The following is a 27,160-nucleotide window of genomic DNA, read 5'->3' as shown; positions in this document are numbered from 1 at the left end:
TGCCAGATTAAATTCAGGATATCCGAGTTAATAATTTGAGAAATTACAACAAAACCAGAATTTTGAAGTTTGAGAGTTGCCTGGTGTACGATCAGAAACAGATTTTTCTGAAAAGAAAACTTTGCCAGCCTATAAAACTGGAATGAGGTTGCTTGTTTAGAGTGAAAAACATTTACAACTGGAAAAAAAGCAAAAAGGAATAAAGAATTTAATTATGATATAAAAATGTGTATATCACAACTTCTACATACGAAGATAAAACTGAAACCAAAATGTTAGAAAACAATTAAAAACGGTCAGAGATAAATATCTCAGGAAATTAACCAGTTTTTTTTCCTGAGAGCTCCAATGGTTGGCTGTGACGTTTGGCGACATCTAGTGGTGACATTGCAAACTGCAACAAACCTGGATCTCACCGTTATTACCTGTTAAGTTTTGCACCTTTTTTCCTGAATGAGCAGCTGGAATGACTCAAGCAGATGATCTTGATGCAAACGCAAACTAGCCAGGCATCTAGTGCTGCAGCCTCTGATTATTTTACGTAAACATCAAAAGTTGCAAATATATAAATTTAAAAAAATTTTAAATTCCACTTCAGGAGACCCGAGTAAAAAACATTTACAGACAAAATGTGTTTTTATATTTTAGATGCATGATTTTAAGACTGGTTGCATGGACAGCCTGATAAAATAAAAAATGACTTTGGTTTATATTTTGCTGCAAACAGAAACTAACTGGATTTTAAATGTTTTAGAGTCTGAGCTTTAAATTAAGCTTTTCAACGGAAGAATAAAAACGCCATAAAATGTTGTTAAAAAAAGATTTTTATTGATGTTTTCAACAATGGATTATACAATGACGGCAACAAAGAGATGACTGCAGTTCTGACGTCTGAATTAAATACAAAAACCGGGTTATCTGATCCCGTCGCCGAACAGGTGAGAGACGGGCTCACCTGACAGGTGATGCAGGGAAAACTGCAGTTTTATTAGAACAAACTATTTACACCAACATAAAAACAGCCACAGACATGCCATGCTCTTCAAGCCACAACGACGGAGCCGAGCGGGTCGGAACCGGAACCAGCTCCTGCTCCAGCTGCTGAACAGATGAGCTTATGAGGACTAGAAGTATCTACAGCCTGATGCGACCTAAACCCACCTGCAGAGGGCGCTGTGAGGAGGAGGTTAGATATTTACAGCCGGATGACGGGTTAGACAGGTCAGCGTTATAATACAGACGGCCTGAAGCAGCTGCAGGGTTTCTGGATGTGTTGCTTTAATGTTTTCATCACACAGGCACAGTGGGAGGAGTCAGGCTGCGTGTGAGGATGAGGAGGCCGCGGCCTTCCTCCTGTCCGTGCATTGGGAGCGGGGAGACGGGGGAGGGGAAGCGGTCGAACCGCATCACTGCCGCTTGCTCTTGATCCGCTCCAGACGCTTCTTCAGGTCGTCCAGGTTGGCGGTGGCGGGCGAGGCGGCGCGGGCGCGGGTCGGCGATCCGGAGCGCGCGTTGTGCTCCTGCTGGTACAGCTCCCGGGACTCCTTCAGCTGCGACAGCTTGCTGTGGAGCATGTCGGTGGACGAGGCCACGGACGGCTTGGAGGACAGCAGGGAGGAGATGGCCGGCCGCTGCGGAGGTTCGTCCTCGCTGCTGAGAGCCTGCGGTGTCAGAGGGGAGCGGTTACCATGGCAACCGAGCAATTTCACAATAAAAAAATTATCTAAATGTTTTTTCCTATAAAATTTCCACTTTTTACAAACTCAAACAAAATCTTATAAAACTTTTAATAAATGGGTGATTTCCCCAGCAGCATCATGGAACCGGAACCAGAACCAGAACCGGGCTGCGGATGTTTGGACTCACCCTGGTCGTGTTTTCCAGGCCTTGTCTCTGCCGGAGGATCTTCAGCCTCTCGTAGTAAACGGCGGGTTTCAGCTCTTCGTTGCTGCTGCTGAGGCTGGACTCCACGTTGTGCTGAGGAATCACTGCAAACACACACAGCGACGTTAAAACACACACACACACACACACACACACGTAAAAAACCCAGAAGAACCTGAGGAGCTCTGGATCCGGGGTTTTCCCTCGCGCTCCGACTCGATGACCCGCAGGCCTCGCTCCACGTAGCTCTGGAAGAACTGCGACGTGTTTCTGAGGAACGGCTCCAGGTCGGCGTCAGAGTACTTCTGCTTGTACTCGTAGAGCTCGGTCAGGCCCTGGGGGGGAAACGGTTTCCTCAGATTAACAACCAATCAACTCTGGAGTCAAAGGTCAACGAGGCGGCGCCACAGCAGAACCGGACCTCTTTAGTGTTCTCCTTGGAGCCGATCTTCTTGAAGATCTCGGACAGGATGTCGCTGACCTTCGCCTTGGACATGCGGTCGTCCTGCAGCACAGCAGACATCAAATTATTCAGCACATTTTAACCTCTGCAGGGTGAAACATCCAGAATCAGAATCTATAATAATCTCCAGAACCCAAGTTATGGACCAGTCAAAGCCTGGGTCTGATGGATCTAAAACCCCACAGTTAAACTGTTTTCTTAATTAAATAAAGACCAACTGTGAATAATCATCATTGCACCATGTCTGAACTGATGATGTCATCCAGGAAATGCTAGTGAGGAATATTTAATTCCCCTTTGAAATCAAAGAATTTCTGAATCGAATATCGTCTCTGCTTCCTCGAAACTGACAGTCATACAGAAATAATCTTCAGTCAGCCGCCTATTCAGATACGCTGCGACCCTGACTGTTACTGGAGATTCTTCCTGCATCACCGACGGCGCTGAAGACCAGAGTAACGACATCATTTCTTTCTGAATTGAAGAAACTTTGATGCTGGTTTCAGTTTGGATCCACGTCTCACATCTGGTTCCTTCCAGGTTTTTATATCAGTTAAAATCCTCTCACTGCAAAAACACCAAATCTTACCAAGTATTTTGGTCTGGTTTCTAGAGTAAATATCTTATTACACTTAAAATAACAAAACTAACTTCCAATGAACTTTTTAGCAAGAAATATTGTTTTAAGTTGATCAGAAAAAGTGCAGATTTTTCTCACCTATAAAATTGGAGAAATGTGTTTAAAGACTTTTTAATATTCAGAAATTAGTTAAAATAAACTCCCATGTCTAAAGTATTGATATATTAATTATTATCTTTAAACTTGATACCAGAGCATGACTTCACAAAATGTTCAACGTTCATTTAAAGTTATTTTCATGTAGGATTTCTTATAAAATACTACTTTAATCTCCTAATATCATTTCTTTATTCTTTTATTCTTACCATTGTTGTACAATTTACTCTCTTAATTAAAATAAAATAAATTGTAGCATGGCCCTGATGTTTCATCGTAACTTAAAGTCCAAATAAATAAAAGCTGTAAAACAAGATGGCGGCTCTGGGCGCAACGACGTCACTGAACTATGGAAACCCAAGGAATGCAATAAGCAAAATCCAAAAATTAAATCTTGAAAAATCGTTCAGCCAGCTCCGTCACTAGGTATTTATTTTACATTTTCTGCTAAATTCTTCATACTTCACAACTTTAGTAAATCTTTTCTAAATCTGTGGGTCCAGAAGAACTTTCAGAAATGGAGGAAAACAGGAAGTAGAATCCGAGGACCAGAGGAACGGATCAGGCCTCTGAAGTTTGTCGCTCACCGTCCCGTGGGCGCTCTTCTCGTTGCCGCGGTCGCTCTTCGTTCCCGACAGGTTCCCCGAGTGTTTGACGACTCGCCTCAGGTAGGCCTCCAACTCCGACTCGTTCCGGTTTTCTATCATGGACAGGTGGTCCAGAATCTGCCCGGAAACGAGAATGATCAGAACAAAACCGGCAGGAATAACACGTCTCCCCCGGGTCTGTGACCTCTGGCTACCTTGACCCCGGTGAGCTTGCAGAGAGTGTGGCAGAGGGTCTTCAGGGTCCGGTGAGGAACGTCCGTCTTCAGCTGCTTCAGCTTCTCTTTCGGGAAAACCTTCATGAAGTTGTGGACGTCCAGCAGGATCCGGTCCAGGTTCAGGCTGTTGATATTCTCTGGCAGGAAGCGGATCATCCTCCACAGACACTGAGGAGGATAAACGGTTAGAGCGGAGTGGAGCCGGCCGACCGACCGAGCCGGGTCTGCAGTGGTACCGGCGCTCACCTTCATCACCAGTTCAGAGACTTTAAGAGACCCGGCATTGGAGACCAGCGTGTCCTGAAGCAGAACCAGCAGAGCGCTGCAGGAACAGAAGAAACGGGTCAAACTGGAGGTTTGCAACTCGTTGTAATGAGTTTGGACCATTAGTGGCTCTAAACTTTGGCTAAACCCACCTGCAGTCGAGCCCCAGAGTCACAAAGAGCTAAAATATGCAAACACTTCAGACTCCACTAAAAACGTTTATAACTCCCCATTTCAACAGTCCAAACACAAACTACACCTGGAAGGTGATCCATCATGCTGCCCTGATGGATCACCTTCCAGGTATACCCCTGGTATAGACCTTTCCTGGTATAGACCTTAGGAAAGGTCTATACCAGGGGTCACCAACTCCAGTCCTCGAGGGCTACCTACCGTCCTGCAACTTTCATTACATTTTTGCACAAAATCACTTGGATAACGAGAGTTAAGCTATTTTATGGTTCTGTCACTTTGAAATCACGCCCCCAACTCAATGTTTACACTCAGATGTGAATTATACAACCGTACATCTTTGAAAAGCAGACGTGGAGCCTCCTGAACAATAAACAAGAAAGTGGTTTCTGGATGGTAAGTCAACAATAAAGCACTAGTCTTTTCCAGCAGTCATTGTACAGTGCAGTAAAACCAGCTGACCAAACTTGCTGGAGCTCAGCTTGGTTGCTAGGTAACGTTGCAGCGCCCGTTGGTTGTCACATTTAGGAGATTTTTGAAATGGTTCATTTTCCAGACACCAAAAAACATGAATTTATTACCAAAAACAGCTGGGTGGGTTTTAGAAGCAGCACACACAGACACACACACACACACCCACTCAACTGTAAAGGCTGCAGAGTTCTGACCCAGTCAGAGAGACGGATCCGTTTCTACCTACCTGAATATGTTGGTCTGGTCCGAGTGCTCCAGAACTCGGATCACCAGCAGGTTGACGGAGCGGATGACCTGCGTCCCGTCCTCCACGTCCTCCACTCGGCTGTCCAGCATCAGCGTGATCAGGCTGTGCATCAGGTCCTTCAGAACTCCAATCGACGCCTCGCGGGCCAGCATCTCCATGGAGAACAGCTGAGGGGAGGAGAACGGGGTTAGAGGCCGCCTGTGGGTCGCCGAGCCGCAGGGCGTTGCTCCGGGCGCTCACTCACAGACATCATGTTTCCCATGATGCAGCTGTACAGCTTGATGAGGTCCTTCTTGTCCACGCGGTCGTCTGCGAGGTGCGTGCTGTTGATGAGGCGCAGCTGCATGATGGTGGCGATGAGCAGCTGGTCGATGTGACCCGACATGACGTCGGCCTTGTCCTCCTGACGCAGAACCTCGTCAATCTGGGAGGAGAAGGTCATGAGGAAGGTCAAACTCATTTTCATTTTGGGCCACATCGATAAATGTCCTCAAAGGCGGAAGAATGCATTTTAAAAACTCATGAATAAACTTAAGATATGAATAAATAGCCATCTCTGCATTCAGTGAATACTGCTCAGGACTAAATAATTTTCTAATAATATTCAACATCTTTCAATCTTTTGCACAGAATCGTTCTTGGATAATGAGGTTTCCGTCTGATCTGTTCCGACTATTTTCGGCTCCTTTCAGAACGAGTCGTTTTAGGTTCTGTCCCTTTAAATCCCGATAAGCTCCTGCTGGCCACGCCCCCAACTTATCGTTTGCTCACACAAATAAAAATGGCTGCAAACAACATTTATTCAACAGAACATCTTGGAGTTGGAAGAAACATTTACTACCAAAACTTTTCCAGAATTTTTAGTTATATAAAGACTTTTTCAGACAAATTTTTCCAGAAGTATAAATTGTTTTATGGGCTGCAACTGATTATTATTTTAGTAATTGATTATTCTTTTGGTTATTCTGATGACTAAATCAGGTGAAAAAATAAATTGGCAGATTCTCAGATTGTAAATGTAACCACTTAGATCTATACTCAATTTTAGAAACACATTAGAAGATGCAAAACAACAATAATCAAATTCGTTTTTAAAAGGGAATAAACATTTTATTTCCCAAAATGAAACAGTGAATCATTTGCAGCAAAAAAAAAATAAAAATCTTCCATCAACATGTGAAAAACTTAATTTTTTGTTTACTTATCTTAGCCGATTATTTTTTGATTAATTAGTTAATTAGATAGCAAACGGTGCTTAACGGGAGATTTTGTTGTACAGAATTTGAACCAGGAGAAACCAGTTGAGGTCAGAGTAGAAAATATTTACAGATAAAAGTAGTTTTTTCTTCACTCAACTCCAAACTATATCGATTTTCTGCCATCTTGGCTTAATTACTGCTCCATGTTCTATTGGTTAACGATTAATCGATTATTATTAGGTTGTCATTTCAATAATCACTTAACTGTCTCAGTCCCAGTGGTTTGTGTTCATTTTTCAGAATAAAAGCCTGAATTTCACCATGAAGTTTTCAAAGAGACGTGGAGGAAAGAAGTGATGTAGAGCTGTTAGTGGAAGTGGACCGGACCTGAGCCAGCGCCTGGATGCTGGTGCCGATGTCGCCGCTCGCCACCTGAGAGATGACGAAGTTGATGGTGGAGGCCGTGCTGCTGTGAAGGTCGTCAAAGTGAGGAGAGATGGCGCGGATCCTTGGAGGGAAACACAGGAACGTTAAGGCCGTTTCTGGTCGAGTCGGACCGGTTCTGTTCGGGGACGGCGGTGCGTTTACTTCGGCTCCGGGATCATGACGGGCTCCAGCAGCTCGTCCAGCTGGTGCTGGACCAGGTCCGGCAGCTCACACACGCTCCGCTGGTCCTGCTCTATCATGTCCAGGTCCAGCTGGAACTCCTTGGGGATGGAGGGATGGTCGTTGTGCGCGTTCTGCCGGGACTGACTGGACGGACAGCAGAAGAACCAGTCAGTTCTGCTGGGTGGAGATCAGTGCTTCTAGCTCCAGTCTGGACTTCCACACTGAATCACCTCAGACGTTTACGGTTCTGAACCGAGTCGGGCGATATTTGACATATATGACCCAAACCCTGCGCAAATTGAACTTCCTAAAATAAATTTGTTTTATGGAAACGTGACAATTTATAAAGACATTTTTAGAGCCAGGATGAAGTTGGTTTTGTTCAGCCACATAAAAACTAAAACACTTTTTTCACTTCACACGAGTGAAAGTGACCAACAACCAGACGTTACTACTGGCAGGAGGATGATGGCACCACGTTTTTTAATGACTTGGAGGGTAAACAAACTTATTCACGTGATTTTAATTGCGTTTCTTATTCAGTAGAAACGCTGCGATTACTAAAGTGTTTTTTTGACATTAGTGGAAAATCGACACATTTGTAATGACGGCCACAAAAGCAGCGAAGCTGCAAGAGCATCAAAGCTTTTCTCTCTTCCTAAAACTTTAAAATTTCCTTTGCTGGAAATTTTGGCCTCTTCAGGTCTAAGAGGAAACCGTAAATTTTCCACATCGTAAAAGTCACATTTCATGGTGAATTTAGTTGGAAAGGTCGTTGTTGATGCCGAGGTTGAGGTTGGGTCGGTCCGTCTGAACTGGAGCTTCGCAGCACTGACCTCACAAAACAACATGGCCGAACCGATCACAGGCATTCATGAGCTACAGAGACCACAGAGGGAACATGGACACAAGCAGCTGTGAAGCGTTTCCTAGATTAAGGACAATCCGTCATAAAAATCTAAACTCAAATCTATTCAACATGATTCCGTCTTTTTTTTTTTTTTGACAAAGTGACGTTGATCTGCAGCACCACGGATCATCATGAGCACTGTTAGCTTGAGACGAACCTTTTAGCTCAGCTAAACACAGGAAGTGAAGGAAAACAGATGAACAGAATCAGAGGGAGGAGGCGGCGAAACGGGACGTTAACGACGCCGTTTTGCACAAAGTTAAAGGACAAAAACCCAAACAAGCTTCAGATGAAATTAAATAACTTCAGGAGTTTCCAGTTTTTATCTCAACTTTTAGAAAACAAACAAATAAAGAGTAATTGATCTGCCAAGTCAGTAGTTGCTACATGCTGGTCTTTAATATCCGAGTCTGATCAGGAGCAGCTCAGAGACTGGAGGGTAGTTATGATTAAAGATCAGAAAATAATTTTGATTTATATCTTTTCCTCTTCAGGAATAAATTTAAACAAGCAATATTAGAGCCACAAATGGTTCTAAACCTTATGAAAGCATCAGCTTCAGGTTTTCATTTTGCTTCTAAACTTTTTAAAATCAGGCAGTCGGTGAGGTAAACTCCTCCCAACATCCAGGCCGAGGAACACGGCTCAGCGTTTCACATGGAGTAAACATTATGGCTGCGAAGGAGGAAAACTAATCCGCCTGAATCAATATTTCCTTCACATCTTCATCTAAGTTGATGAGGACAGCTGTAAAAATGTTTGCAAACAGCCTGCAGAATCTGGATCAGATGATCCATTAGTAAGAATGAACATCGTTTTCCACTTTTGCTGCTTTATAAACCCACAAACCCACTGGGAATAATGTTCACAGCTCAGCGGCTGACTGGACGCCAAGCAGCCGGTCTGATCCGATTCTCAGGTTCTCTCAAACATAAACAGGCGAGTGAGGAAGAGGAGGGATGAGCGAGTTAGGGCGGCGCTTCATCAGAACTCAGCAGGTTTTTGGTTGTTGGGCTGATTTATGATGAGCATTAGGGTGAATTTACAGTGACGACACAGAAAGCAGGAGGAGGAAGGAGGAGGAGGAGGAGTTGTACTCACATCCTATACGTGCGATACATTATTCTGCTCCGGAAAGGAAGGCAGGCAGAGCAGATCACACAGGAAGAAAGATGAAGGGTTAGGAGACAGAAACGACCAGAGGCAGGTTGGTTTCACAGACTCACTGAACTGATGTGCGACTGTGAGAGCAACCCAGCATGCAGCGGCTCAGAGGCCAGGATGAGCAGGATGAGCAGGAGGACAGATCAGATGTTGGCAAACATTTAAACACAGACGGGTAAAAGAGGAACGGCCAGCATGCTGGTGAGAAAACGGCCGGAAAGGTCAGAAAGTCTCACACACAAACATTTAAACAGACGTCAGAGAGAAACACATGGATATATTTTAAATGAAGGATGTAACAAGAAAGTCGGGCTCTTTATCACTTGGTTCTAACCATCATCTATTAAATACTTTAACTTCTAGCTTTAGGTTGTAAAGACTAGAGATCGCAAAATAGAAAAATATACAGCTCTGGAAAAAAGAGAGAACATTGAAAACCTCCTGGTTATTCCACCAAATACTGATGTCTGAACTCTTCCCGAGTTAAAACATTAGTGTTTCTAAATGAATATGAACTCCTTTTCTTTGCATTATTCAAGATCTGAAAGCTCCGCACCTTTTTCATTATTTTGATAATTTCTCATTTTCTGCAAATACTAAATTTTTTGCTTGGAATTTCAGAAACATGTCAGTATTTCATTGAATAAAAAAATTCTCTGTCTTTCTAACCGTTTATTCAATGTCACATGCTGATTTTAATTATGTAAAACACTTTGAAATGCCTTGCTGCTGAAATGTGCTATACAAATAAAATTTGGTTGATTGATTGATTGAATGAAAACAATTTTATTCAAACATACCTATAAAAAAGTGAAACCAGATAAACTGATCATTTTAAATGGTCTCTTAATTTTTTCCAAAGCTGAATAATGTCAATATTCACCTCCACGATAAAATATGCAAATTTGAATTAAAGACACTGAAACCGGATTTAAATGATAAAAGCAGAGAAGTTGACACTTTGTGTAAAACTGGGTTTGTATCTTTATGTAAATAAAACATTTGGTAACACTTTATTTGAAGGGGTGTGCATGTCATGTCAGTCCCTTCAAATAAAGTGTTACCAAATGTTTTAGTTCCTTAGTTCCCCCCCCGACACTTAGCAACCCTTTACCAGGTGAATAAGTTTCCAAATTACCAGTAGAGTGAATTATGAGAAATTGAACCCATAGGCGCCAACTGCTCTGCAAAAACAAACCTGCAGGGGGCGACAGTGGACAGATTGATCTATATAAACTTTTTCTTTGCCTCGTTTTCCCCAGACGGAGTCCATACCGGGTACCTTCAATAATAATTTAAACACTGCGTGATATGAATGTATGATAAATATAAATAAAACTGCTGTGGTCCATATAGTTACTCAGTTTCTACTGGTTAAAGGAAGAAATCTGATAAATATTGATCATTTTGTGGTCAGTTTGAGCAGATCCATCTCAGCGTGTGACGGTTTGTAAAGCGTCTTAAACTTTATATTTCCGTTCATAACTGGATCATGTTTTACTGGTTTCCAGTAAAAAGTGGGGACCTACTTGAGCTTTCCGGGGTCTTCCTGCGCTGGCTTGCGGAGGAAGGTGGCGTTGGGGTTCGCCGGCTGCTCCCGCTGTGTCTTCTCGGCGGCGCTCTGCTTCGCCGGAGCCGCAGGCGTCTTCTTCGCCGATCGCTTGATCCGCTCCTCCAGCATGCTCATGTCTTTCTCTGACAGCTGGAAAAAAAATCCAAATAAAATCAGTCTCTGATTTTGTGGAGGGAACTTCCAGCTCCAAACTTGATATTTTTGTCTCTTACATTTCCGATGAGTTTGTAGACCTGGTCCCCGCAGACGTTGTAGACGGCCACCACCGTGTTCAGGGCAGCGTTTCGGACGGACGTGTCTCTGTCTCCGATGTGGACGGCAATCTCCTTCAGGGATTTGGCCGGAGTCGGCTGGCACACGTTCATCCCGTAGCCTTCGATCAGACAGCCCAACTCCTCCAAACACTCTGAGGAAACCAAGAACACTCAGCATGAAGGAGCAAACAGAACTAAAAGTTGGCTGGCCTGGGCTCCATGTCGACGTCAAGGCGACCTGCACAGGTTTAATTTCTGGAAAAGTTCTACTTGGACTACCCTACCAGCTCTCTGCTTGGAGTTCTTGGACTTGGTTCCCTCCATGAGGAATGGGAAGAGCTTGGAGGCTGGATAAACTTTGCACAGCATGCCGAGGATGACCCGGACATCTTTACGAACCACATCCTTCGACTCTCCGACCTGAAGGGAAGCAATGAGCATCTGAATGACAAGCTGAGCCGTTAACAGCAACCATGAGCACAAAAACTAAAAACAAGCAAGAATATAAGACAGGCTGGTGACCCGTCCAGGGTGTACCCCCGAAATGTCTGGCCAAAGATGGACACTAGAACCTGTCCCGGCCCCATTAGAGTCAGGAGGGGTAGAAAACTCATATCACAAAGGACTGTGGAGAACAACTGTCTGCTAACATGTTCCAGGTGTTATGAATTTTAAATTTTCATGCCAATATTTACCCTGCTCATTAAAACCCTGACTGAGTGAGTGCTGTGGTGGCGCAGAGGTTAAGCATAACCCACATATGGAGGCCTTAGTCCTCGACGCAGCTGTCGCAGGTTTGATTCCCGGCCTTGACGACCTTTACTGCACGTCTTCCCCCTTCTCTCATTACCCACTTTCTAGTTAATTAACTATCAAATAAAGGCCACTAGAGCCAAAAAAATCTTAAAAAAAAAAACTGACTGTGTGTGTGTACCTTCAGTATGAGGTAGGGGACGAAGGAGTTGGCTTCATACTCCGTCAGGTGGTAGTTCTCCCTGTTCAGCATCGTGAACAGCAGCTTCAGATACTCCAGCACCTTCATCAGGATGGTGGTGTTGGTTTCAAAGAAGCGGAGCGTGATCCACTTCAGGATCAGGTCCAGGCAGCCGATGGTCGCTTCGCTCTCGCTGTTCAGCCTCTGTCAGCCAGAGAGACGGTCCATCGGTTAGGAACAGAACCCGGTTCACGTCAGCCGCGGCGCTGGCAGCCACCTACCTCGATCATGACCCCGATGGCCTTCACTTGTCGCTGAAAGTCGAAGTGAAACATCTCGTCCAGCAGCCACTTGGCGAAACAAGCGGCCATTTGAGTTTTCAGCTGCTCCACGTATTCGTCCCGAGGGGTGATGAAGTTCCACTTCAGGATCTGGAGCCCAGAGGTTCATCGTCAGATTTCAGCTGGCGGGGCTAACCTGAGGCTCAAGCTAGCAATGCTAACCCAAGTCTGGACTAAAGACTAAATGTGCTACCCTAAACTTTCTGGTTCAGAAAGTTAACAGATTTTGGAGGCAACTTGTTACTTTTACTTGAATCATCCTTGGCGGGGGGGATGTACTTTTACTATACTGTATTTATTACTTTTTAGTAATTTTATTATGAAGTATCACTATTACTGCTCAAGTGAAATATCTGCATGAAGAACAAACGTGTTTTAACCAAAAAGTTTTAAATACCGTATCAAAAGGTAAATGAAAATATAATCAGAACGAGTCAAAAACCACAGAAAAAGAATTTAACTTGATTTTCTTTCTATTGCCAGAGATGCTGAAAGCGGAGATTTATGTAAAGATGCAATATTTATGGTAAATGTTGCAATAACGACAATTTACATTAAATAATTTTAATGTTTTTCTGTTTTGGGTTCATAGTAAAAACAGTCACCTGGTAATGAGAAATTTATCAACTGGAAAAAATATATTTAAAAATTTTTATTTCATTAAGGTTTTGTTTGAAGAAATTGTTTTAATTACTTTTAACGCCGTTCGTCATTTCAGGCGTAGAAAGTCTGATGGCAGCATGAGCTGTTTGAGATGTGCATGTTGTGTTAATCCTACTGAAGTAAATTAATATTTTCACTAAGATTGGCTGATTTTAGTCTTGTAAACACTGGAAAGGTTGGATTTAAACATTTTGTTTACAAACGCTCAGTTGATCCTGTTGTGTAATTTGAATTTATATGTATAAAAAGAAGGTTTGTTCCCTAAAAACATTGATAAATTACAAAAGTCAGCACATGTAGATACCTTCAGCTGCTTCTCCTCTTTGATCCTCTGCTCCTTGGCGTTGGGGACCAAGATGAAGATCGGCCCAGACTTATCCTCATCATCCTTCGGGCCTTTAGTGGCGGGTTTCTTACCAGCTGGACCCTGATTGACGCAAACAGTCAGACGCAGTGAGCGAACAGAAGCCAGACGTTTTCTAAAGCAAAGTTTTAATGAGAACAGGACAGAAACGTGAGGGAAAGAAGAAACCAGAGCTACCAGGAGAGTTATGATGGAGAGATTTCCGTGCAGGTTAACAGACATACATTAATGCTAGAAAGCCGTCACACGAGATGTGTCGTTTCCACAGCTGAGTGAACGCCCTGAGGCTGCGATAGCGACTGGAGTTAGACTGAGAGAAGCCAGGCGGAGGTTAACTATCTGCCAAGCCGACAGCATTCAGGAAAGAGTGGGGTCATCCAGACGCCCGCGTTCATCTACCTGTTGGCCGCCAGCAGCAGCAGCAGCAGTAGCAGCAGCAGCCTTCCCTTTGACGGGCGGCTTTTTGCTACCATTACACTCCTTCTGATTGGAGGGAGGCGGAGCTTCCTCCGTGGGAGAGGGAGGCTGGGTGGGTGAAAATAAAACACATCACAAAAACCAACTTCATGGAGGGGACGCGACCAAAACGAACCATATGAGGGGAGGAGGGCGAGAAAAAATAAATAAAATGACTAAATGTTAAAAACTTAAAGACTAATTAATGGAAATGATTGAAGAGACTCTGGTCTCAAATAAATAAATGAGAAAAAAAAAAGTTTAATTGGATGAATTACTTGAAAAAGTAATTTAAACTGGAATTAAATAATCCATTACTGAAACAAACATCAACTAACTTAGTAATCGATTAATCATTAACTGGAGAATATGGACTCAAAAAAAACGGCCAGTTTGTTGAAATATTCAGCAGTAATTAAGCTAAAACTGTACAAAAAAATATACATTTGGAATAGGAGATGAAAAATCTTTGTGACGAGTTCAGGGTAGAGAATATAAACAGATTAAAGCTTCACTGGTTCATACTTTGTATATAAAAACAAACTCTCCTCCAATTAAGCGCCTTTTTCTATTTATAAGTTAATGGGGAGAGAAACAAACCCAACGTTGAACTGATAAGCAGAAGGAGTCGAACTTTTCACATGTTGATATCTGAAGTATTTTCAGCTGCATCCTTTGCTACAAATGATCAAACATCCACTAAAGAAAATTAGCTGTTATTGCATTTTAGGCAACAATATACATTTTCTTATCCAAAACAATTAATTGGTTTATTTTAGTGCATTTGTAATATAGAAAATAAGCTTATGTGGTTCATTGAAAAATCTGCAGAATGTGGCCGTTTTTTCAAATCTCATTAATCAATTACTAAAATAATAACTAGCTGCAGCCCTGATCCAAACGGATGTACCTTCTTGGCAGCTCCTCCTCCTCTGATTTTCTTAGCTTCAGGTTTATCTGTAAAATCCTCGCTGGTCCTTGAAGCTGCACACACAACAAGCAAACATCTGAATTATCTACATCTTGTTTAAGTTTGGTTTGTCCCAAATTATCCTTGACCGTCTGTGAGCTCACCTGAAGGAGCTCGGCTTTGCTCTGCAGAACCTTTTCCTCCCGTTTTGGCCGGCGCCGCAGGTTTAGCCGGCATCAATGTTCTGGCCTTTTCCAACATGGCTACCACCTGATCCTTGGAGGCAGGCTGGGGAGAAATAAACAAACCCAGTTGGAACCACCAGTCCCAATGGAACACCGGGACCACCTCGCTGGCGGCTCTGTACTTTGAGTTTTCCTGTGGCTTTGTTCATCTTGTCGTAGCCCAGGTGCATCATGACGGTGGGCAGGGCGTCCTGGGCTTTCTTCCTCACGTCGGCGTTCCGGTCCTCCAGGCAGGCGAACAGCTGCGGGACGCACAGCATCAGGTCCGCGGGGACCGACCTGAGAGTCGGCAGCTTCTCTGCCAGCCAGCCAAGCACCTGAGGATGAAGAGCGGGTTAGAGTCTGATCTTCGTCACCCCCCCCCCCCCCCCACCGTGAGGAGGAGCAGCGGAGGAGTTGGAGCACCTCCTGACGCAGGAAGGGATTTTCCCTCTTCAGCTCCTCGGACAGATCCTCTCCCTCCAGCCAGTCCTTCATCCCAGTCTGCTCCACCCAGGCCTGCAGTGTTGCCATGGCAGCCGTCCTCAGGTTCACCTGCGGATGGACAGATGTAACTCAGACCAACTGTAACTGCTGACGGGACATGAGGCTTTCTGTCATGGAGATTCTGTTTGAACTAGCGGAGGTGGAGCACCTTGCTGTCCCCCAGAACAGTGATGACAGGGAACCCCAGAGCTTTCACATGCTGCTTGAGTCCGGGTCCCATGGCTGTAGCCAGCTGCTGCAGAATACTCAGGGTCTGTTGGACCTGCAGACCACAAACAGGACGGTCATCACTGCAGTCATAACGTTTAACCCAGAGCAGTCCAGCTCACCAGGATCTTGTTGGAGTCGCTGAGTCGCCCTTTCAGCGCCAGAGGAAGCTCCCCGATGTTGGGCGTGATGAACTTGGCCTCAGAGATGACGGCCGCAGCCTCATCCAGACCCTCCTTCCTGATCTTCCAGTTCTTGTCTCCAATTTTAGACACCAGGTCAGAGGTGATCTTGTCACTTTGAAAATGAATTGGAACAAAGAAAAAGAAATGGGCCTTTAGCAAAAGTCATGAACCCAGCTGCTCCTGAAAATAATCCTGTAGATCTCAAACAGTAAAACTGTTTCCTGACTGACTGAAGAGTTGTTCACACATTGATAATATTCATGCACTTTTCTGGGGAAAAAAGACGACAAGGACAAACTTTAATACCATTTCTAGAGATGGTGTTACATCATTAAAACACTATTTTGACCTTGGTCATTTTTTATAGGAAGCATTTTTCACTTTAAGTGACAAAAATCGAAATAATTTTTTTTTGTTTTAATGCAAGAAATAAAATCTCATATTGAAAGTTAAAAAAAAAATTAGAAATATTTCAGGAACAAAACAAAGTTACAATCAGACTTCCCATCAGCAAAGTGATGTCAAGGCATTCTTTTCAGAAACAAAAGTGATTTGATTGATAATTCTGATTTAAAGAAAAATGTGATGGGCTACAGTTCACAGTAGCTACACATATCAAGAAATAAAACAGTGAGGCAAGAGGGAGACTGCAGCTGTTTGTGAGCATAAAGTTAATCAGGTAGGAAATGTTCCTGTTTTTTGTAGCATTTTTCTTCTCGAGTCAAATTCGTGCCAATCTGAAGCCTGAAATTTGTTGCAATATCTTGTTTTTGTCATCTATTCTAGAGACGATGGTTCAGTGATGATGCTGGTCAGAACTGGAGCAGAAATACATTTTTAGCTGCTGTATGCGTCAGACTATCATCCCCACTGTGATTAATTACAGGTGGCAAAACCTCAGAAAAGGTCATTTCTGGGTGTTTTTTCTCGTGTTGCCGAGTTTCTGCTCTATACATTTCTAGAAGTTGCAGAACAGTTCTAGAAATCAGATTCTAGAATTTAAAGTGATTTCCAGACTTTTCTTTCCCACTCATTTCATGATGGCGTTGCAGGACCTACCTGATATCAGTTCGGGGCAGCAGGTCCATGATGTCCTGCCCTGCTCCTCCATCTTCATCCTGCTCCGCCCCCTCTTCTCCCTCTTCCTCCGCCGCTGCCGCCGTCTTCTTGGTGGATCTGATCGGAGCCGGAGGCGACTGACCCTGCATCTGTGAGGGAGAGAGCCGTTTTCTGTCGTTACTGTTCGGACTGCGAAAGAGCGGAGGGAAAAACCCGAGGCTCCTGCGTGGTTCTGATCGGGGTTCGGGTAACGTCTGACGGTCTGGTACCTTCTCGAACTCGGCATCTATCTGTGCGAGGAGAGCCGGCTTCTCGTCTTCGAAGAACATGCGCAGCGGCTGTCCCATGTACAGGTACATGACCCCCAGCAGGGCGATGGCTGCCGTCCGCACGGCGGGGTTCGTCGCTCCCAGAGCCGTCTTCACGTTGTTGATGAAGCCTTTCACGTTGATGCTGCACAGCAGGAAGGAAAGGGTTAATATTACACAATCATGATAACATTTCAAATTTTAAATAAATTTATTTCATTACAGGGATTAAATGTAGTCAAGTTACTTTAACATTTTACATGTGCGTGTAGTTTTAATATTAATTTCACAGGATTTCATAAGGGCTGCAATTAAACAGTTACTGATGTGATTATTCTGGTGATTAATTGGATTAATTATTTAGTTTAAGCCTTTTATGTACATGAAAAAGTTGCATTTACTTCATCTGGAAAGATTCAACTAGGAAAGTTGTTGCCTCCGAGGAAAACCTACCCAGCAAATCCAAACTCCTTCATGGCGTTCGCCAGCCAGTTGAGCGTCTCCGCCTGGTTTTTGGGGTTCTTCTGCGCAAACGCCAAGGAGACGACCTGAGGTGCGAACAAACCGTGTTAAAACCGCACAGTCAGTTCTGTCGGCTTTGCTGACGTTTAACAGGTTCACCTGCTCTGCTGTCCACGGCAACAAACACGTCTCTCCGATCGCAGTCAGAGCCGACTTGGCGTTCCCACCGCACTTCACGTCTCCGATCTTATCCACCAGACCGTCTAAAACCACGGAGGCCGACGTCTTTGAGAACCGTCCTCTCTGAGCCACCAGAGCCACGATGTGCAGCTTCATCTGCATCACCTGCAGGAGGTCAGAGCGTTAAAAACTGAAAACAGACGTTCAGCTGTGAGGGGTGGATTTAGTCTGAACCTTCAGGAAAACAAGTTAAAACGTTTAAACTCGTTTGCTTTCATAATGGTGTCGCTCATAGGAATAATATTACAAGTTAGTAACAGTTGGAGTTTATTTAAAAAGGCCAGGAGTGGCTTCAGACAACGAATCGGTTAAAAAGAGTCAACCTTTTTATTCACCACCAACCATTGAGCTTATTCTACAAAATATCAGCCATCAAGCCCAGAATATTCATAAAATCAACAATAAGCAGACAGATTTGTGTCTCCAACAAAGAAAAGGAATGAATTTACTGTCACACACGTATGAAGGTCTGACTTCTCATTTTTTGTTCTGCAGTTGAACCAACCTGACTCAGTCTGCAGAGCATCAAAACGTTATTTCTTTAGGTTATTCTACGGCTGAACGCACCGCTGGCATTTAGGCATCAGTTAAAATCTCCCAATGTGAAGTGGGACTTTTTTAAATATCTAAATTTAGTTTTTGCATGTAAACATGCCTTAATATCCCTAAAAAGTTGTTAATCCAACAACAGCATTCATGACTTAAAAAAAGAAAATCTATAAATGTTTGTTTCAGAAAGGGGGTGCTGAGCCAAGAAGGGTAAAAAAAAAAATCTAATTGCATCAAACTACCTAGTGTATTTTTTAATATTCCTTATGTGATTTACTGAAACATTAAACTAGATTCCAGTTACTTTCAAAAACGTACCAACTGTTCAGACAGATGAGTTTACATGCGCACCGCCCTCCTGTGTTTCTCAGTCAGCCGTGATAAATCTCGCCGTTCCCTTTAGCCGTTGTCAACGGCACAGAAAAAGATCTGGGCGCGTCGTCTCCCAGAAGCTCGGCGTTCAGGGACCAGAATGCCACTGAGCTTTGGCTTGCTGGATTCCAGCAGCGTACCTGAAAGTTCGTCTCCTTCCAACCCGGTTTCTTGGCCAGCATTCGAACCAACGCCTGGCACGGCATCACCGCCTTGTCCATGGTCTCCACAGCCTGCAGACAGGAATCAGAGATAAATCTTCTGCTCAGCCGCACAGAGACTAGTGGCTGCTGGAAGTAAAAATGTTTCTGAGTAAACTGGGAGACTTTACCCTCTGAAACTCCTCCATACTGGCCAGCCTCTCCTTCCAGTTGCCCGAGTCCAGCTGCTGCAGACAGGAAGCAGGAAGTACTGCTGCTGCCAGCTCCTCGCACGCTTCAGGCTGAAAACAGCAGCAAACCGTCAGAATCTAAAACTTAAAGCCATCTAATCTGATCTCCGTTAAGAAAGAGCTTAACGAAGATTTACGGATTCTATAATATTCTCAGACTGAAAGAAAAAACTGCAATTAATCCAACATTAGCAGAAGTGAATTTATTGCAATAAATTCAACTTCCAGAAAACTGAAAACCTGCCGAAACACTGAGTCCCTTTAAATCGAGGCTGAAAACCGTCCTGGTTGGAGTTGCATTTAACTAATAACTGGATCACTGATCAATATATCCGATGGTGGCATTAGACTAAATGTAATGTTTATTGCTTGTTTCATAATCAGTTTCTGTTTGGTGTTTAGTGGTGTGAAGTAAATAATTCATTGTTGCTGAACTGTGCTCTACAAATAAACGTCTCAAGTCTTTATCTCTTCCAGATTTATGCCGTCGTCATTTCTGTGCCTCCAGACCCGGTCAGTAAAAACTCGCTCCGATTCAAGTCACTCTGCTTGTGAACTTACAGATATTTCGGCTTCTGTGGTTTCTTTGCTGTCTGAGGTCTTCTTGGATTTCCCTCCAGCTGCTGATGCTGGTTTCCCTTTTTTAGCCGGACCAGCTGACGGCTGCAGAAAACAAAACGTTTAGCAACTCTGGATCATTAACGGGAACCGTTGGGGTTTTGTTCTGTGCGTACCTTGCTAGCTGATGCAGTTTGGCTCTTCTTCGGCTGCGCCGAGGATTTGGGAGGGGCTTCAGCTGCAGGAGGAGCTTTAGCTGCAGGCTTCTTGTCACCCGATGCCGATCCTCCTCCTGCTGCTCCTTTTTTACCTCCAGGAAGCTCCACTTTGTCAGCACACTCCTTGATCTGTTAGAAAACCGGAAACAAAGTCAGTGTTTGACGGCATGAGTGCCTGCGGAGGATTCTCCTGTTCTAATCTTCACCTTATCGAGTTTGAGTTTTTCCAAGTCGGAAAAGAAAGGGTTCACGGCCTTTTCCCCAACCACCTTCATGGCCGTTCCCAGAGCTTCGAAGGCCGCGTCACGGACCTCAGGGGCCGAGTCGTTCACTTGCTGTGGTTGATAAAGCAGGAATGATCGGTTTTTACGATGACCAACAGTCATGTCTTCAGTTTGTTGACGTATCGGAGGACAAACCTTGATGAGGGCAGCACACAACGGCTTGAGGACGCTTTTCGGCAGCGTGGCCTGCGTGCAGTGTCGGAAAGATCGGGCCAGAAACAGAGACGCCTGCTGCTTAATGGACGGGTTCTTATTGTCCATCACACCCAGGATGTCCTCCGAAAGGTTCTGCAGAGTCGTCTGCAGAAGAAAAAATAGAAAGTATCAGTCGTCTCAGCACTACTGAAACACATTAGGAGCTGCAGCATCAGCCGAGCGCTCGGTGGAAAACAGTCTGTAAACAGGAAGTGGATTCAAAGTAAGTTAGTAAAAAAATGATTAAAATTAAATCAATCCAGAGAGAAAACGCTTCATCATGTCTGCCAGACAGGAAGTGAGCCGTTCATCCAGACAGGAAGAAGCTCAGTGACGGCAAAGCTGAAGAAAATCAGGATGCAGAATTTAAAAAAAAAAAAAAAAGAAAATAAAAAGATTCACCATTTCGTACTTTAGAAAATGTGCAATTACATTTTATGGTTGGAACATCTATGCTGAGTTTAAAGTCATAAGCTACATTAAAGTATAATTACCTTGGTAACTGTTCCCACATTAAATGATTTCAGTAAAAAAAAAATAAATAAAAAGAATATATGCTGCTGCCACGGAACCTAAATGGTTCTGAAATCAATATGAAAAAAATGAATAATTACAACTAAAATAAATAAATTCAGCCCTTTTTTAGTTTTTCCTTACGTGTTATAGATTGTAGCAAAAAAAGAAAAGTGCATATTGTACTCACAGTGAGGAAAATGGCATCAATGGCCTCCTGCAGGGACTGGACGACCTGCAGCTTCTTCTCCTTGAACTTCTCCAGGATAGTTGGAACAACCTGTAAAAAATAAATAAATCTGTGAGGGGAAGCAGTTTGATTCTTGGGTCTCTGTCTTCTTACATACTTCCTTCATTTAAAGTAAAAGAGCCTGGAGGATTTGAGGGAAGAACGTCTAATAAAACATAAGCCAAGATTCCCTTACTTGTCCTGCATACGTCCCAAACTTCTTCCTGAGACCAGAGGCCAGTCCAGCCAGACATTTGGCCGCCATGGAAACCAGCATCACGTTGGCGTCTTTCCCCACAACCTGCAACAGAGAAACCACATCAGCTCCAACTCGACTCCTATTGGTCAAATCAGTAAGACTGAACGGCCGTCTGTCCTCTCAGACAGCCAGCAGATCTTTACGGCTCAGTTCAAATATCAGGCTCAACCAACTAAATGCTCTAAAAAAAGTCATTCTGAACCGTTTCTGAAGATCTGTTTTTATACGACTTGAGAAACATTTTATTAATTTAATATCTGCACCTTCTTCAGCGCGCGGACCAAGTCTCCATAGTCGCCGTTCTCCAGTTTGGGGTTCTTGGTCAGAGAATCGACAGCTTCAAGAGCTTCTTTCCTCTCCTGCCACTTTTTAGCTTCCTGCAGAAATAAAAGCCCAGGATTATTATTCTCACAGCGTTCACAGATTATCAATACAAACTGCATCGTTAGAGATGTTAACGAGTGGAACCAGGCTGCTTTCTGTGATCTTAACGCCGTCATATGTGAAGCTTGGTTATTCCAGCAGCTGCTACTCATCATTTCTACTGACAGCAGTGTTGCCAGGTTTCACCCCAACTGGGCTTCTTTTGAACATGTTGGACTGGGTGGCAAAAAACTTAAAAAAAAAAAAAAAAAAAAAAAAAAAACTTTAGCATTTTAATAAAATACCAATTTACTGTCAATTTGAAGTGTTTAGGATATATCAAATGGGACATCAATAGTCTACAGTCGTTGGTAAAATTTGTCCATTAAAACATTTTGCTCACTTTGATCCCTCGTCTGTGTTCGTCTTTGCAGCTGTGTCGGTTCTGGCCCAGTTTTAGCTGTAAGCTGGTGTAACACTGTTAACTATATCAATTATTCTGCTGTCTTTACTTTGCACCTCACTGGAAAGCATAAATAAACTTGATAATCATCGATTAATTAAGTGTCATTATGAAACAGTCATGAGTTTCAGCAGAGGCTGAGATTTGGACTGTTTTTGTTGCGTTTGGATCAGAAAGTCTCAATCAGATTTGACAACCCTGACTGAAACTGTTGCAAAGATAAAATATATATATATATATCTCTGGAAGAAAACTACAGAGCGGTTTAAAAGTGTTCTGAAAAACTCACAATTTTCTCATAGAAGTCTTTGGGCATCTTTGACAGAATCTCCACAGGTTCCAGCAGATCGTACGGATCCACAGCTGCTGCAGTTTCTTCTGCTTCGTCTCCTGGGAGACGAGCAGAGGAGTCTGAGACTGCCCAGTAACAAAGAGCAAACAATAAAACGGGTCAGAGATGAGCCAGGCTTACCATCAGACTGCTCTCCTCCTTGAGCTTGTTGCTGTTCAAACTTTGCCTTCAGGTCCTGCTGAGAGCGCAGGAACCGGGTCTGCTTGGGAGGGGAAGGGGGCAGCTTCACCCACTCCTCCTCCAGCTCTTTCAGCTGCAGAGAGAAAACAAGCAAACACTCATCCAGCTGAATTCAGCAGCGCTCCGTTTGTACTCTGAGGAAGCTGATCAGGTCCCACCTGTACAGAGTTGATGTTCTGCAGCGGCGGCCTCAGAGCGTCTCTGATCCACCTGTAGATTTCCACAGCAAGCAACTTGGACTCATCCCTCACAGCCTTCTCTCTGGACTCAAACTGTTTGGGTAAAACTTTCACTACTGGCTTCAGGGTCACTATTTTTGATCCAAACTCACTGGGGGAGGCAATGAAGAGAACAAAGAACCAATCAGAGTCTTTCTTAGTGAAACAACTTCTCTTTGTTGGTGCTTTTCAGATGGAAGTCAGTGCAGAACCTGACATGTTGGTGTTGTGTTAAGCCCCTTACTTGCCATTTTACCCCAAGTAAAGGGTAGTTTAGTGTACCAATAACTCAGGAGTTGTTTTTTTTGTGAGAAGCTCACGAAAAGCTGCTGTGGTCATAAAAATTCCTCAAAGTTACAAATCCATTTTATAAAAGAAATCACATGTGGGGTTCCCCAAAGCTCCATTCTGGGGCCCCTTCTGTTTAATATCTACAGGCTCCCACTAGCTCAGATTATAACAAAACTTTATGAAGAATTTGTTCTACAAGAAACTGAAAAAAATAATTGATACGTTGCAAATTAAAACATCAATAACAGAAAATAATCGAGCAGCCACAGACCTCAGAGCCTTCCTGAGCGTCTCGATGCACGCCACCACTATCTTGGGGTTCTTGTTGTCCAGTCCTTTGAGCAGCTCATCCTGAACCACCTCGCTCTTCTCTATCTCGATGTACATCAGGCAGATGTCCATGCCCAGCTCTTTGGCTCGCGCCTTCGGCTGGTTGAACACCTTGGTGACGACGCCAGACACAACTTCGCCCGTCGTCCTGCAGCAGAGATAGAGCGGATCAGAGTCTCCACTGAACCACCTCCATCATTTAAAGACCTGCTATAAAAATAACACCAAATGCTAAACTTGTGGGTAAACCTCCAGCTGTGAACAGAACTTACTTGCCAGCCACATGAGCATTCTCAATAAAGGCCAAGGCAGCTTCCAGGCCTTTGAGCTGAGCCACTGCATTCGAGTCCGTGACAAACTTCTTGATTAGTCCTAGATACTTCCCCCACTCCGGACTCTTCTCATCCTCTATCTTCTGGAACAACTTCAGAGCTTCTTCATAACCGTTCAGTCTGGCTTTCCACACCTGAATGAGTTAGGAGGTGGAGGGAAAAGATGATTCACACCAAACAAGAAAAAATATATAAATACATTTTTTAAAAAAGTTTTATCACCACTTTTGTTCATCTTTAATTACTAGATAACCGAGAACAGTGTCTCATGCGGTTAAAATTGCTTGTTTTCATGGCTCAGAAAAAAGATCAGGATTTTCCTTTACCAGATTAAAAACAAAATAATCCCGACCATACAGGGCGTGGGAGAGGGAGAAAAACTATTTGGAAATATTATGCAGTCATATGATCTCAGAGCAGAAACAACTGATTAGTTTGCTGAAGTTATTTCCATTATAGCCTCAAGTCAAAAAAGAAAAAAAAAAAAAAAAAAAAAAAAAAAAAAAACACTAAGCTTGTTTACTTTTCTACACAGTAGTGGAGACAAGAGATAAAAAATGACAAATGTAAACTCTTGCTTTAGATATTTTAAACTTTAAAATATAGCATTTTAGCTGACCAGCGGTAGATTGTTCCTGTTTGTTTAGATTTACCAAACAATACTGGGACCGATGTCATGTCTGTGGCCATGGATTAGAGGTTGCACTAAGACTGTATTAGTCTAATCCTGAATGCAAAGCTTCATCGGGATCCAAACAAACAGAGTAAGCAAATCTAAAGGAAGCTAATCATGCAGAGAGACTGAAGCTGAACCCCTAATGTCTGCAGGATGAGGCTCAGGTTGGTTTTTAAGTCCGTCTGATCTGATCCTGGTAGTTTGACCTGTTCCTAAAACCAGTTTGCAGCTCATTTTCAGATTTAGTTGCTTTCCTCGAGTCTCCAAGCTGCAGTCAAGAGCCAAAACTATTGTTTCTTTTATACAGCTACACATAGATGCTTGATTATTGCTGAAATTATTTCAGAAACTCTGCCAAAGTTTATGACAAAATATGGCCATGTGCCTATAAATCTACTTTCACTGCATTGTTCTGCTATTTTCCCATAAACCAGATCTCTACCAATAGTCCAAAATAGACTCAAAACACGTCAACAGCCATGTGAGCATCAGCCTATGTTCATAAACATAAAATCTGGTAAGATTTTAATATCATGTTTGGCTATGAAGACAGATTGTGATCTCTTGCTTTAGATATTTTATAACAAAATAAATAACAATAACAAAATAAAAGTATCTTTTGTCTGAGACTCTTCAGAAAAAAGGATTAATCAACGTTTAAGAAATTAAAATTTAAAGCAGATTGAAATCCGACCACCTCTAACTGAGGACAGTCGGCCAGTTGCTCACCTTATGTTCACATTTCTGGTCGATGGGAAGCTTCATCCACTCGCTATCGTCCCCCATGGCTACTGGTCGGGGACTGGGCTTCCCCTAGAGTTACTTAGCTGAAAACAAGACATTAAGATAGTAGCATTATCATCATACATTTAAACTTTAATAATTTTATCAACCTTTCTGCTGAGGAGAGTAATTTGGGTTTTATTTCTAGAATGAAGTATTTTTTACTCCTCATGCCAAATGTACTCAAGTGTTGAAGGGTTCATTTCAAATTTAATGAAACACAAACAGAAAATTCAAACAACAGCAGAGGAAGGCTAAAAAAAACAAACTGATCAGGTCAGAGACCGGAAGTTAGATCAAATTAATCTTAAAAAGGTTATAGTCGGAGGAAAACGAAGTAGGGAAGACTCAGGGAAAAAATGCTGAAAGATAGTTCCACTTTCTTTCAATAAGAATCCATAAAGTGCAGCGACGGTTCAAAGCACATTAAAGGAATAGCTGGAAGCTCATGTTTCACATTGATCCAAACCAGCTGGGCAAACGGGATGAAAATGCCTTCAGCTCAGAGCCCATCGTACAGGAAACACACAAACACAACTGTGTTAAACTCGAGGAACCTTGTGTAGGGGGTTCCTGCTACTTTTCTCCAACCAGAGTACCCAGAGAGAACCACAGAGCTTAAGAAAAGTACAGAAACTCAGAAACTACAACACTCAAGACTCTTCAAACTTAGACTAGACTATTCTCCTCTAATGGCAAAATGTATAAAACTTTGTGAATAAAATGTTAATTTCCCTTTGGGAGCAATGAAGTATGCTTGTATTTAATACGTTTCACAAATTTGTTTCAATGATTCTGTTCATGGCGTAAAATAATATAATGAAGTCTAAAAAAACGATCAAGGTACTGAAGAATTAAGAGGAATCGCCTTTTAGGAATTTCCCGAATTAGAAATTACAATTAGACAAAACGAAAACATTATCGTTGGATATCGCAACAACACAATACTTCAGTGCATCTCTTCAGCATGCAATCAGGTGATGCAGAGGCCAGTTCATTTCAGTCAGGTGTGTGGCATCGAGGGAAACACCTACAACTTGTAGGACAGGTAGTCATGGGGATCATAGTGCATCCACCAACATCTCATTATTAATTCAGACACACAGTAAAAGCGCATAAACGCAAGACAGATAACAGCATTAGTAATGCCACGGATAATGTTATATTAATGCATCACCTAGAGAACAATAAAATATAGTAAAGGTAGAGAAGAATTAAGTCAGTCATATTTAAATTAGGAAGGATCCAGAAATGTCTAAACTTGAGGTTTTACTCTCCTTGTTTGGTTCAGCGTCATTGAATTGCAAATGAATTCATTCAAATCCCTAAGCAAAGCTAACCCAGAAACATGGCTGCACCCGAAAACCCCAAACAGCCCTGTCAGAAACAAGTTACCCGTGACCCTCGTTTAAAAAAACAATATATTCAAGCTAAGAAAATGTCAGAATATTAACGAGACGTTTAATTTAAACCAGCACAATGATAACTAGCTACCTTAGCAACAGCCGTTGCTCCGTTACTTATCCCGGAGGTTCTGGTTTAAATCGCCTCACCAGTAACATTCATAATGTTAATTCAATATAAACAATGTGACTCTACTAATGCTTTGTACAGAATGAAAAAGTATTATGCAAAGAAAGTATTCCCAATGAGAGCCTGCTGATGGCTCTTAACGTCCATTAGCTGCCTAGAAACGGCTAGGAGCTAACCGTCCATCCGCGCCAACACAGCCAGGCCGAACAACGCACTTCTCCGCCACAGCAGCTCAAACACACCGACACAGAAAAAATGGACTGCGGGTCGACGTGGAGGATTAAATTGACATGAAAAGAATACCTGTTGACGTCTCTGTAGGACAATAAGATGTAGGCAACCCAGTGATATGGGACCTATAATGAGATCACCCTAGTGAAGTCTGGCCGAGTCGTAAAGCCTCAGCCTCACGTACGTCC

At 43.1% G+C, this 27,160-nt stretch overlaps 1 protein-coding gene across 3 annotated transcripts; it reads right to left on the bottom strand.

The window, feature by feature from the left end:
- Positions 1–806: 806 nt before the first annotated feature.
- On the bottom strand, positions 807–27,160 carry ckap5 (cytoskeleton associated protein 5). 3 transcript variants are annotated; one of them, XM_008412578.2, is made up of 45 exons: positions 27,045–27,160; positions 25,155–25,252; positions 23,690–23,883; positions 23,359–23,565; positions 22,737–22,908; positions 22,519–22,651; positions 22,336–22,436; positions 21,484–21,597; positions 21,158–21,262; positions 20,923–21,012; positions 20,160–20,324; positions 19,947–20,075; positions 19,699–19,869; positions 19,526–19,627; positions 18,905–19,015; positions 18,714–18,806; positions 17,572–17,757; positions 17,404–17,498; positions 16,912–17,095; positions 16,643–16,791; positions 15,521–15,695; positions 15,340–15,453; positions 15,111–15,239; positions 14,828–15,022; positions 14,625–14,748; positions 14,461–14,534; positions 13,494–13,619; positions 13,035–13,157; positions 12,008–12,157; positions 11,727–11,930; positions 11,077–11,212; positions 10,751–10,944; positions 10,495–10,667; positions 8,903–8,926; positions 6,871–7,035; positions 6,670–6,790; positions 5,328–5,507; positions 5,063–5,250; positions 4,153–4,228; positions 3,886–4,074; positions 3,671–3,808; positions 2,306–2,389; positions 2,060–2,219; positions 1,867–1,988; positions 807–1,661 (listed from the first exon to the last, which is right to left on the bottom strand). In XM_008412578.2, the coding sequence occupies exons 2-45, from the start codon at positions 25,209–25,211 to the stop codon at positions 1,407–1,409; spliced, it is 6,177 nt and encodes a 2,058-aa protein (XP_008410800.1). In that variant the 5' UTR covers positions 25,212–25,252; positions 27,045–27,160; the 3' UTR covers positions 807–1,406. The 3 variants fall into 3 exon arrangements, with proteins under 3 accessions (XP_008410800.1, XP_008410801.1, XP_008410802.1); XM_008412579.2 differs by lacking the exon at positions 8,903–8,926; XM_008412580.2 differs by lacking the exon at positions 13,494–13,619.

The sequence above is a fragment of the Poecilia reticulata genome, linkage group LG6, assembly GCF_000633615.1.
Source record: "Poecilia reticulata strain Guanapo linkage group LG6, Guppy_female_1.0+MT, whole genome shotgun sequence".
In the NCBI taxonomy this organism is placed as follows: Eukaryota; Metazoa; Chordata; class Actinopteri; order Cyprinodontiformes; family Poeciliidae; genus Poecilia; species Poecilia reticulata.
Note: the sequence above shows the minus strand (reverse complement) of the source record. Positions and strands in the feature narration are given on the sequence as shown.

Bases quoted from the DNA above. Each gene is read 5' to 3' on its own strand.
- ckap5 (XM_008412578.2), bottom strand. From the start codon at position 25,211: ATGGGGGACGATAGCGAGTGGATGAAGCTTCCCATCGACCAGAAATGT. The intron at 7,036-8,902 runs GTGAGTACAACT...CTGTCCGTCCAG, and splicing joins ATGTATCGCACGTATAGGAT to TCAGTCCCGGCAGAACGCGC. The intron at 1,989-2,059 runs GTTCTTCTGGGT...GTGTGTTTGCAG, and splicing joins CCGGATCCAGAGCTCCTCAG to TGATTCCTCAGCACAACGTG.